Raw genomic sequence first — 13,585 nt, 5'->3', positions numbered from 1 at the left:
TCCCTCAGTTTATTATTTAAAATTTTAAAGCAGTACTTCGCCGCTGCGAAGCGTGGGTATTTTGCTAGTAAGTCATATAATTCGAATGCAGAAAACTCATGCTATTGGTCCAAGAGATTATGATATGGCTAACGCCCACCTGAGAAAGTAACCATGCCACACACTGCCTTTTTTTTCTATGTGGGTGCAGCAATGCACTGTATCAGCGAGTGCTCCTAACCTCTCTCTGTCTATTGTGCCTATGTGACCACACGGTAAGACCCGAACTATTCTGAAGCAACGTTTGCACTGATTTGTGTTATTTGTATCTCACACCCTCATACACCTTTATCGTAACAGCATCCCTTATCTACGATGGAGCGTTCAATCAGAAGAAAATATGAAGCTGGTTTTAAATTAAATGTCGTTGAAGTAGCGAAAGAAATTGGTAACTGTGCTGCTACAAAAAAATTTGATGCGTCTGAGAAACTGGTGCGAGATTGAAGGAGGCAAGAAGATGTTAAAAAAAAAAAAATTAAGTGCCACATTTTTGAATGGGTGTGTAAGTCGGGGTCTGATTTTATTATCAATTTTTCGGGTTTCAAGACCCGACTTATACGTGAGCATATACTGTAACTTGCTTACTTACTTACATACTTACTTAATTAATGAATTAGTCCCCAGGGGGAAATTTACAATTTACAGAAAATCTTTTAATAAGTAAATACATACATATGTAGATAAGTAAGTAAATAAATATACACACACACTCTGGTCTGAACACACCACAATGACTAAAAATCAAGAAAATTAAAAAGAAAGAAAACTTCCGACTTGGCTGTCACAGTCCCAGTGAGGTGTTATGCAGACGTGTTGCTGTTGGTATAAGGGAGCCCCAGTAGCGTTTCTTGACACACTTTTGCTGAATAATTCATTCACTGTAAAGTACTCAGTGCTAGTGTGTCAGAGATAGGATGAACAGTATTGTTCATAATGGCAATAAGATTTTTTTAATACTTTCCTTTGCTGTAACCTGGGGGGTTTGGTCCAGAGTGCATCGTATAACTGAGATTGATAAAAGATGTAAAAAATGTCACTTCCCACATTAAAGGAAAAAGAGCCTGCTGTGCCCTTTCTTATATAGTTCCTCTGTGTTCTGAGACCAGTCCAGCCTGTCATTAATATGGACCCCCAAGTACTTGTAGGAATGGACCACGTCTACATCCACTCCTTGAATAGTGATCAGACATAGAACCTCTTTGGTGCAGCCTTTCATGGTAAGGGTGTGAAATTTAATAGGTATCTAGAAGAAATTACTGGGTCTGTCTCAAAGTTTGTAATTTTCAAATGTGGCATCCTAGCCATATTTGCTACCACATTCTGCATTTGAAGGAATGACATGTAATAGTAATTATTCCAAGCAATTTACTGCTATTTTAAGAATAATGCAAACAGCTAGTCAGTATTTTATCTTTTAGAAATTTATTAGGTAATTCAATGCACATTCATATATCATGGCAAGCATTTTGTACTGCATCTGTGGGTTTCTTTAAGCACAATTTTAAAAGGTGGATGTATGTTTATAATATGATTTAATGCAGAAATTTAATATTTTTTAATGCTGGAAATTTCATCAGTATATTTCTTGAGCAGCATCTCTGAAAATCATGTCATTAACTGATGAATATTTCTGTGCAGGAGGAAGAGATACAGCTGGCCTTGGAGGAAAGGGTGGACCCTATCGACTTGATGCTGGGCACCAAGTATACCAGGTGTCACAGGCTGAGAAAGATGCTGTTCCAGAGGAAGTTAAAAGGGCTGCCAGGGAGATGGCTGAAAAAGCTTTTAAAGAAAGGTATTCGTGATTATAAGTTATGTAGTTCACTGGTTCAAGGAGATCCCGAAAAGCCATCTTCTTTTTAAAAATGTGTGTATCTTCATTAGAGTTGTAGCTTTTGCTGGCATGTGTTAGCTAGCAGTTGAAGGACAATAATCATCCATATAATATTGGAATTATCGAGTGAACTATAACTGATTAATGCTTGTTATATGCAGTCTGAGATCACATTTATTCAACATGTAATAATATGTTGTGATTAGCCATAATGTAGTAACTAGCTAGTAAGGTCCTTGAGTTCTGGTTAATTTCCTTGTATGCAACTGTTGCGTGTAAGAAGTTTTGATATGGTGTTTGTCTTTATATGTTTTTTCTCTTGTCAGTCCAGATACATCGTGAGGGGGTTCTTTGGTCATTTAAAACTGCCTCAGTCTACAATATGTTGTCACTGTTGTGAAACTACAGCAGTTTTGTGTACATTTTTAAGTGAACCTTATCCAGTTTAGAGTTGTGGGGTGGCTAAAGTCAATCCTAGCAACACGTGCTGCAAGGCAAGAAGCACCCATGGACTTAACATATTAATGAATAAATATTGTCAAATTATGCTGTGTTAAGTATGCTATTAGAGCATTTCTTAAATACAGTAACATATTATTTATAATAGCACTGTATTCTATACACATAAAGGTAAATGTTTATGCAGTAAATAAAACACTTTTCCATATTTACAGCATAATATGGTAAATCAATGAATGCCACATTTATGGTACTTTAATACTGTATAATTCTAATGTAATTAGATCATTCTAGTTTTGTGTAAAGCACAAACATCTCTACGTATAATGTGAGAATTTTTTAAAACTGTCATTTTGTCATGTTATGGACCTTTACTAATTAGGAAGATATAGACACATGAAGGGAGCCAGGGATTTAGTATGATGAGAGAAGAACCACCCTGATACAGAGTGCTGGCTAATACATTAACCTGGTAGTATACTGGCTCAAAGGACATTGATTGTGTAATGTTTCAGCTAGAGTTGATGCCCTGCCTTTTTTTTCCGATATTCAGTCTTTTTGTTGTCTGCCTGAGGTGAGGCCAATTTAGTGGGCCCATACCTGATCTAAGGGCAAGTCTGGCTTGTGTGTGTCTTTTCTGAGGACTGCTCCCTTTTTTGTGACTCATTGTTGTCAGAATCACAACAGACTGACTTTAGAGTCATGGCATGGGAATTGTGGAAAAAGGATAAGGAGAGATGCTAAGCTGTTACCCAGTCACTGACTAATACTGAATTACCTCAGACTATGATGCCAACAGGGCAGCTCTGAGAAACGCAAAGAGAATCAGTTAGTGTTTTTGGATGCTTCGGTTCAAAATGAGGTTGTATTTTTACCCTGGATGGGCTTTTCTTGCACTTTGGAGGAAGACTGCAACATGGTGTCTGAATGAATCCTTCTCCAAACATTACTAAGCAGATGGTTGCTCCAAGAAGCTGTGGTGGAAAGTGGTTGGCGTCTTTAATAGTGGCATACCATGTTGGCCTCAAGATTTTAGTCAGAGTTAGCAGGTGTCTGGAAAAGGGGAAGCTTCAACAGTGGCCAAAGCAAAGGCTTCACTGTGGGCGTGAGAATGGTTTGGTGAAACTACAAGAAATACCTTACAGTGGATATGGTCTCGTCCGTTATAGGAGATGGACGACTGAAGCAGGGCTCCGCTAGCAGCGGCTTTATTTTCCAACGTATTTCATATTATTTAGAGGTATCCTGTATTTAACCAGACCAAGGAACTTCCACTACAATATACAAGCATGAGTAACAAGAAGAAAAGTCAGAAAGAACCGGAAAAGAAACTTAAAGCTGCATCAAAGTCTAGACAGACATCCGGCCCGAGTGCAAGGTTTGGCCTCTCGGAGACTGACCTGGAGCAGGCAGACGAATGCGCAGATTTCCTGGGATCCCGCTCCATTGTATCGTCTCCAGTCGAGAGTGAAAATGCGAGTGAAGGATCAAGTGATACAGGTCACAATGGATTGCCGATTTCTGAGGATCATTCGAGACTAGAAAAGGCCTTGCAGGATGTGCTCTCATCTACTCATCGCCTGCTGTAACAGAAGCTGCGATTCCACTCGTGGAGCACGAAATCCGAAACGAATTGTCCGAACTGAAAACTGAACTGAAAGAGATGATCGCTACACTGGTCACTGCCATGGCTACAGCCATAAATGAGCCAAAGAAGGATAACAAGAATGAGCTTAAGAAGGCGAACATTGAGCTTAAGAATGAGCTTAAGAAGGATAACAAAGACCAGGAAACGCGTCTATTTAAACGTTTTGACGTGAACTTTAAAGTCATGTTGGAGAAATTAGAGGAACACATCGAAGAAAATAGATCCAAACTGAAAATGCTTGCCGACCAGATTAATGACGTTACAGATCAGCTGGGTAACGTTAAGCAGGCATTCACAGCTCGAGTTGAAACAGCGGAACAATTGGCGTCTAATGCCGATGAAAAAGCTACAGCTGCGTTTTTCGAATGCAAAAAATCGGAGACAGACTTAAGGCCCTGAAAGATGGGTGCAGAAGAAACAATATAAGAATTGAGGGTATACCTGAGAAACGAGAAAGCTCAAGCCAGTGAAATTTGCAGTAGAATTACTCTCTAAAATAATTGGAGATGATTTTAAACTCGACATTGAGATAGCAGCTGCTTATCGCATATACAGATCAAGCACCTTTAAACCCAGGTCTTTTATTGTCCGGTTCGAGCGATTACGATGTAAGCTTGATGTGATGGCACTTCTCAGACACAAGCAAGAGATTATATTTGAAAATAATCTTATTCGTATTTTCCCCGACTTCTCACCATCAACATCTGTAAAACGCGCAGCCTACTTTAACATTAAAAAGTTGCTACAGAAAGCCGATATCAAATACAGCCTCTTGTATCCTGCCAAACTGAAAGTGGAAGTTCAAGACCAATATTATGTATTTTCAAGCAAGGAGGAAGCTGAAAAGGAACTAAAGAAGCTGTTTCCGACACTCTTTTGAAAGGTAATAATGAGCCGTATTCTGTCAAGGCATGGGAAGGACCTATCATCTGCTGTCGGATCCATTTTTAAAGAGACTGGTATTATAATTATACATCCTTTTCTTTACTTGGACATTATATGTTTATGTCTTAATTACAGTTATAGACGTGAGTGTGGAAGTAATTAAAGTAGGGTTTGTTTTTTTTTTTTGTTCTTTTACTACCTTTAAGTAGACTGTTTAACATCATACTCTTGGTTTATTGCTATTTCTACTATTACATTACTATTACTATTACAGTGATCCCTCGCTATATCGCGCTTCGCCTTTCGCGGCTTCACTCCATCGCGGATTTTATATGTAAGCATATTTAAATATATATCGCGGATTTTTCGCTGCTTCGCGGGTTTCTGCGGACAATGGGTCTTTTAATTTCTGGTACATGCTTCCTCAGTTGGTTTGCCCAGTTGATTTCATACAAGGGACGCTATTGGCAGATGGCTGAGAAGCTACCCAACTTACTTTCTCTCTCTCTCTCTCTCTCTTTTGCTGACGTAGGGGGGTGTGAGCAGGGGGGCTGTTCGCACACCTAGACGATAGGGACGTTGCTACCTTCTGTGTGCAGCTGCTTCCTGAAGGACATGCTGCACGGTGCTTCGCATACTTAAAAGCTCAAAGGGCACGTATTGATTTTTGACTTTGTTTTTCTCTGGCTCTCTCTCTCTTCCTGCTCCTGACGGAGGGTGTGTGAGCTGCCGCCTTCAACAGCTTTGTACCGGCGGCGGTGCTTCGCATACTTAAAATAGCCCTATTTGATTTGTTTGCTTTTCTCTCTCTGACGCGCACTCCGTTGAAGAGGAAGATATGTTTGCATTCTTTTAATTGTGAGACAGAACTGTCATCTCTGTCTTGTCATGGAGCACAGTTTAAACTTTTGAAAAAGAGACAAATGTTTGTTTACAGTGTTTGAATAACGTTCCTGTCTCTCTACAACCTCCTGTGTTTCTGCGCAAATCTGTGACCCAAGCATGACAATATAAAAATAACCATATAAACATATGGTTTCTACTTCGCGGATTTTCTTATTTCGCGGGTGGCTCTGGAACGCAACCCCCGTCATGGAGGAGGGATTACTGTACATTACTATTACATTATACTATTACATTAGGATTTACTATGTTTATCCTAGACTACTTTTTAAAATCATTCCCAGGGTTCATTCTTTTATTATCTTAATATCTTAAAATTGCTGAAGATTATTTTAAGCTTAAAGACTGTTAATGATTATATTTTCGGCAGATAGTATTTAGAATTCAGCTGCAATAGATATCTCTTTGTTTTAATTCTCAAACGCCGCTGCAGGGTGGGGTTTGTTTTGTTTTGGACGTGCTCTGTCTCTTTGTATGTCAGAGGACCGGGACATCGTGAAGTGGGATGAAGCCTCATGTGGGGAGGCAAAATGAGGGGGTGGGGGATAAAGGGGGGAGAGAAGGAGAGCAGGCTATATCTAATCTATTCTTCTAATCCTTATAACTATAAATGTCAATGCAACAATAGGCTAAAATGCAGTAACTCATGGGGAATTTTGAAATTAAGATTAAAACTGCCTCACTACCAGTTAAGACTATAAAATGACATTAAAAACTCAGAATCAATGTCTCCATGATGGGACAGTTAACTTTGTGAGCTGGAATGTTAAATGCCTGAATCACGAATTAAAGAGAAAGAAAGTATGCTCTCACCTAACAGGCTTAAATGCTAAAATAGTATTTTTACAGGAGACCTACTTACTAAGCAAGGATCAGTTCAGACTACAAAAAGACTGGACTGGCCAAATGTTCCATTCTAGCTTTATAAAGAAAACTAGAGGGGTGGGAATTCTCATACACAGAACAGTAACATTTGTAGCATCAGATGTAGTATCGGACCCTGAAGGGAGATATGTGATGGTCATGGGCAACTTATTTAACAGTAAAATGATTTTTGATAAATGTTTATGCACTCAATGTCGGTGATAAGAAATTCATCCAAAATCTATTTGCATCCATTCCCAATGTGAACACTCATAAAATTATGATGGCTAGGGATTTTAATTGTGTTTTAAATCCACTCTTAGATAGGACTCCTGTGACAGGGGGGACAACATCTAACACTGCAAAGACAATTACACAGTTTTTAACTGACCACAACTTATACAATACAATACAATACAGTTTATTTTTGTATAGCCCAAAATCACACAGGAAGTGCCGCAGTGGGCTTTAACAGGCCCTGCCTCTTGACAGACCCCCAGCCTTGACTCTCTAAGAAGACAAGGAAAAACTCCCAAAAAAACCTTGTAGGGAAAAATAGAAGAAACCTTGGGAAAGGCAGTTCAAAGATAGACCCCTTTCCAGGTAGTCTGGGTGTGCAGTGGGTGTCAAAAGAAGGGGGTCAATACAATACAATACAGTACACAGAACAGAACAATTTCTCAATATAGTAAGAAATAAAAAATATAAATTTTAGAAGTACAGAGCAGAATTTAACAGTAGATGATATATCCTATAATAAGATTTGGATTTGTGTAGAGTCCTGGAGACCTCATCCTTCAAACTGCCTCCCCCATTTGGCCATTCCACGGCTGAAACAGTGCTGGGCCAGCCAATCCGATGAAAGGACCCCTCTTTCCCACGATTCCTGCGATCCTTTTCCTTAGGCAGGCAAAACAACTTGGCAGGTGGGCCGTGGCACCAAGTGCCACATTTGAGTACCGAGAAGAAAAACAGAATAAGTGAGGGTTAGTATACACTTATAACTGTCATGTTACTTATGTTTTAGTGCTAATGACTAACAACAGAGATGCAGTCTGTACAGTTAATCAGCAGCTCTAGTCAGGATATGCTAAACTGAAGTAGTGAGTCTTCAGCTGGGATTTAAAAGCTGAGACCGAAGGGGCATCTCTTATAGTAGCAGGCAGACCATTCCACAGTTTAGGGGCCCTGTAACTAAAAGCTCGACCTCCCACTGTTATTTTATTAATCCTTGGAATCATAAGCAGACCGGCATCTTGAGATCTTAATGTGCGCTCAGGTTTGTAAGTCATGATAAGTTCAGACAAGTAAGCCGGACCTCGACCATTTAATGCTTTATATGTTAAAAGAAGGATTTTGAAGTCTGCCCTAAACTTAACCGGGAGCCAGTGTAAGGATTTAAGAACTGGAGTTATGTGTTCGTATTTTCTTGTTCTTGTAATAATTCTCGCAGCCTCATTTTGGATTAACTGGAGGCTGTATAAAGAACAGTTTGAACATCCAGTGAACACCGCATTGCAGTAGTCAATCCTACTAGAGATAAATGCATGAATTAGTTTCTCAGAATCCTGTTTATTTAAAAAGCGCCTTAATTTCCTAACATTTTTAAGATGGAAGAAACATGTCTTGGACTACTTTGTAATATGCGCTTTAAATGACATGCTAGAGTCAAAGATAACTCCTAGATTGCAGGCTGATTCAGTAAAATTGACTGGGATTCCCACTGAGTTAAATGATGACAAAATATTGTTGTGATCAACGTCATTCCCTCCAACAATTAACATCTCTGTTTTATCTGTATTTAAAGACAAGTAGTTCTTATTCATCCACTCCTTTAATTCACTAACACAACTAATTAAAGACAACATTGGAGAAACTTCATTTGATTTAAATGAAAGGTATAACTGGGTGTCATCTGCATACGAGTGAAAATTAACATTATGTTTCCTAATGAGAGATCCCAGTGGAAGCATGTACAGTGAAAACAGTAAAGGTCCCAGTACTGAGCCCTGTGGGACACCATATTGAACTTCTGTGTATAATGATGGAGTACTGTCAGCACATTTCTGTACATATTGGAATCGATTTGATGAGTAGGAACTAAACCAAGCGAGCACGGTGCCTGTAAGCCCAACATCATTTTCTAGCCTGTGCAGTAAAATAGAATGGTCGATGGTGTCAAATGCTGCACTTAAGTCCAACAACATAATTACAGTGGAGTTTCCTTCATCAGAGGATATCAAAATGTCATTTACAACCCGTGTTAGTGCCGTTTCTGTACTATGACCAGTGCGAAAACCAGACTGGAATTTCTCAAATAAATCGTAATGCGTAAGGTGTGTCTGAAGCTGAGTGGCGACTACTTTTTCTAGTATTTTAGAGAGAAACGGTAAATTTGAAATAGGCCTATAAATATTTAGTATATGTGAGTCAAGGTCTGACTTTTTAAGTAATGGTTTAATGACTGACACTTTTAGTGTATCAGGTACTGTGCCATGCAATAATGAACTATTGATAATGTTTAGGATAGGCGCTGCAATAACATCCATTGCACTTTTTACTAGTTTTGTTGGCACTGGATCTAGGGAACAAGTAGTGGGCTTCATTTTAGAAATTAAACTTAAGACTTCCTTCTCAGTTACAGGATTAAAATTACTAAAGTGCTGAGTGCAATGTGAGACAGGGTCTGCTAAGCTAGTATTTGGTTTGTACTGTGATGCAGAGATCTGGGATCTTATATTTTTAATTTTCTCATTGAAGAAGTTCATAAAGTCTGTACTGCTAATGTCTGTTGGTATTTTGCACTGTTGATCTGAATTTCCATTTGTTAATTTAGCCACTGTTCTAAACAGTACCCGAGGATTTTTATTATTGCTATCTATTAATGTAGAATAATATAGAATAATAATAACTTATCAGACCCCTGGAGGTTTCTTAACCCAAACTTAAGATCATATTCGTTCTACTCACCAGTGCATCATAGCTACTCAAGAATTGATTATTTTTTTATAGATAATAATTTCCTGCCTACGATTAAATCGTGCAAATACGACAATTGTTATCTCCGACCATGCCCCTCTAGTCTTGGAGCTAAAATCATTAAGCCCCTCACACTCACCTCGTAGATGGTGTCTTAACCCTCTTCTATTAGCAGACGAGAACTGCACAGAATTTATATCCAAACAAATCAGCTTCTTCCTAGAGACAAACACACCCACAGAGGTTTCTGCAGGAACACTCTGGGAAACTCTAAAGGCCTTTTTAAGAGGACAGATTATTTCATATCTTTCCCACAGAAATAAATTAGAAACCAAGAAACTGTCAGAGCTAAGATGCGAAATTACTAGAATAGATGAAGAACAAGCCAGGCATCCAAGTGAAGCTCTTCATAGGAAAAGGCAGGCCCTGCATACAGAACTCAACATCTTAACAACTAAAGAAACTGAACAACTTATTTATAAGTCAAGACATCATTACTATGAACACGGAGAGAAAGCTAATAAGCTTTTAGCTCAACAAATTCACAAACAAGAAGTTCACAATGCAATACCAGTAATCACCAACACAAATGGAGAAGAAATCATTGACCATAAAAATATAATGCATGCATTTAGAGATTATTATAAATCCTTATATTCTACTGAGTTCAAAGAAGACAACACACAATGCATTTCTGGATACATTACAGACACCACAAATAAATGCTTTAAGTGCTGAGGAACTGGATAAACCTCTGACGCTAACAGAATTACTAGATGCTATAAAGTCACTTCAAAGCGGGAAATCAGCAGGTCCTGATGGTTACCCCGTAGAATTTTTAGAAATTCTCCACTCAGCTAGCTCCCCTCTTATTGACAACATTTACAGAAGCTAGAGACAACCAAATACTACCTCAAACATTTCGTCAAGCATTAATCACCGTCTTTCCTAAACAAAATAAGGACTTGTTACAATGTGCATCATACAGACCAATTTCACTCCTGAATAATGATGTTAAGATACTCTCAAAAATTCTAGCTAGAAGGATGGAGAAAGTACTGCCCTCGGTAATATCACAGGATCAAACTGGATTTATTAAAGGCCGACACCTATCTTCCAATCTCTGACGCTTGTTTAATGTTAAATATTCACCAGCAAAATCAAACACCCCAAAGATATTACAATCATTAGACGCAGAAAAAGCATTTGATATGATTGAATGGAACTACCTTTTCACTGCATTGGAGAAATTTGGGTTTGGCCCGAATATTTGTACATGGATCAAACTACTGTATACCAATCCAGAAGCTTCAGTTTGTATTAAAAACATTTGTTCAGACTACTTTAAGCTAGAACGTGGTACCAGACAAGGATGTCCCTTGTCACCACTGCTGTTTGCAATCGCTATTGAACTACTGGCGGTTCACTGTTGAAATTCCTGTCAGATAAAGGGGATTATCAGAGAAGGACTGGAAAAGAAAATTTCTCTATATGCAGATGATATGGTTTTATATATATCAGACCCAGAAAACACTGTGCCTGCAGTTTTAACAGCACTCACAGAATCTCAAAAGATATCTGGTCTTAGAATTAATCTGAATAAAAGTATACTCTTTCCAGTGAATTCACAAGCATATAATATTAGATTAGACACCCTACCTTTTACCATAGCAGATCAGTTTAAATACCTAGGGGTAAATATCACAAGTAAACATAAAGCTCTTTATCAACAAAATTTTGCCGTCTGTATGGAAAAAATTAAGCAAGACTTGCATAGATGGTCAACCCCTCATCTCACTCTAACTGGAAGAATTAACGTTGTTAAGATGAATATCCTTCCTAAACTTCTTTTTTTATTTCAAAACATTCCAATATATATCAATAAATCGTTTTTTAAGCAGTTAGATTCAACAATAGCCTCATTCATTTGGAACTCAAAACACCCACGTATCCAAAAAGCGACCCTACAAAGACCTCAGGCAGAAGGTGGCATGGCTTTACCTAATTTTCAGTTTTATTACTGGGCAGCAAACATACAAGCTATAAAAACCTGGGCACAAAAAAATGAAGATACACAGGCTTGGTCCGCAATGGAAGTAAAATCCTGTAGTACTTCTTTATACTCCCTACTCTGCGCTCCAATAAATGCAAGTTATCGCAAATATACTAATAACCCAATAGTGCTTTACTCACTTAGAATATGGAACCAACTTAGAAAGCATTTTAAGATGGGAAATCTTTTATCGGTGGCACCTCTGCAAGAGAACCACCTCTTTCAAACCTCGCAAACATATCCAGTTTTTAATATCTGGAAAAGTTTTGGGATTAAAATGCTCAGAGATCTTTATATAGACAACATATTTGCATCTTTTGAAAATTACGTTCCAAATTCAACCTCCCAGCTACACATTTCTTTCACTATCTTCAAATTAGAAATTTTGCTAAACAGAAACTGCCCGATTTTCCTCACCTCGTACCCTCCACCATGCTGGAAAAAATACTGCTCAATTTCAAGGAATTAAACACCATTTCCACATTATATAAAATCTTATTAGAGTCCCTACCTTTCAATGACCCAAGAGGACATTGGGAAGAAGATCTCTTAATCAATATATCAGAAAAGGAATGGAAGGTAGCAAAGCAGAGAATTCACTCAAGCTCCATATGCGCAAAGCATAGAATTATTCAACTAAAAATTATATATCTGTCTTGCTTAAAACTGTCCAAAATGTTTCCAGGGCAGGATCCAACCTGCGAACGCTGCAACCAAGCTCCTGCCACACTGGGTCACATGTTTTGGACCTGCACCAAACTAACATCATTTTGGACCAAAATTTTTAAGTGCCTTTCAGACAGCCTTGGGGTCAAAATCCCTCCTAACCCACTAACAGCTGTGTTCGGTGTTCTTCCAGACGGACTTGAAGTGGAGAAGAACAAGCAAACGGTGATTGCATTCATTACACTTTTGGCACGCAGACTTATTTTGTTAAATTGGAAGAATCCTAACTCTCCTCTGATAAGTCAGTGGGAAACTGATGTTTTATATTATTTGAAATTGGAAAAACTTAAATTCTCAGTTAGAGGATCTGTACAGAATTTTTTTAAAACCTGGCAGGATCTAATCAATATTATTTTAGAATAAGGGAAATGACTATTACCGCATTTAATTCCCTTCTCCTTTTTTTTTTAACCTATATATATTTCTTCCTTTCTTTTGTTTATTGTTGCCTTATTAAAAAGCCCTAAGCAATTCTCCTTTGGCTAAGCTCTCCTTCTCAGGGGTGGGGTTTGATTTGTCTTCAATTTTTTTTTGTGATAAATTGATCTATTTGTATGGAATGATTACAATAAAGTTAATAAATAAAATAAAAAAAAAAAAAAAAAGAAATACCTTACAGTGGCCTCAAAAAGGCTATGGCAATCTATTTGATAATACAGTGAAGATAAGCCGAAACAGCCCAAATGGATCTCAACAAGGGCAGAGAAACATTGGCCTCAACTGAAGGTTTTGTTGAGAAGTATAAAAAATATTTTGAGGAACTCCTGTACCTTGTTGACATGACCTCCTTAGTAGTACCAAAAATGTCACACAGAGTTAAGTCCAGTTCTGTGGTGGTTACTGAAGTGACTAAGAAAGATTTCTAGTAGCAAATGCAGGAATGAATAATAACTTGGTCAGAAATCATAAATACTGAATTTGTCTAAATCTGCTTTGTGAAAATAAACATTTAAAATAAACTGATTTGCCTAAATTGGTTCTTGTCTGACTGTTGGAATAAGCTCTGGCTTTCTGTAGCTCTGAATTTTAATTAATTTGGTTACATCATAAATGGATGGGATGTTTTTCATAAGAAGCTTTTTTTTTCTTAGGCCATTCTCACACCCTGCAATATTTCCTCTTTCAATTTTTTCTGCTAATATCACTTTCATGATGTTTCTGTTCCATATACAGTATGATGTATGGCAGAGAGAAT

General features: G+C 38.0%; 1 protein-coding gene across 1 annotated transcript in view; it reads left to right on the top strand.

Moving 5' to 3' along the window:
- vwa8 (von Willebrand factor A domain containing 8) overlaps nt 1-13,585 on the top strand; it is a 509,572-nt gene that overhangs the window by 412,456 nt on the left and 83,531 nt on the right. Inside the window, exons 39-41 of the mRNA XM_051925677.1 lie at nt 1,678-1,836; nt 3,459-3,515; nt 6,990-7,010. Of these exons, the coding sequence (XP_051781637.1) occupies nt 1,678-1,836; nt 3,459-3,515; nt 6,990-7,010 (237 nt within the window). The remainder of the gene's footprint in view (nt 1-1,677; nt 1,837-3,458; nt 3,516-6,989; nt 7,011-13,585) is intronic.

The sequence above is a fragment of the Erpetoichthys calabaricus genome, chromosome 4, assembly GCF_900747795.2.
Source record: "Erpetoichthys calabaricus chromosome 4, fErpCal1.3, whole genome shotgun sequence".
In the NCBI taxonomy this organism is placed as follows: domain Eukaryota; kingdom Metazoa; phylum Chordata; class Cladistia; order Polypteriformes; family Polypteridae; genus Erpetoichthys; species Erpetoichthys calabaricus.
Note: the sequence above shows the minus strand (reverse complement) of the source record. Positions and strands in the feature narration are given on the sequence as shown.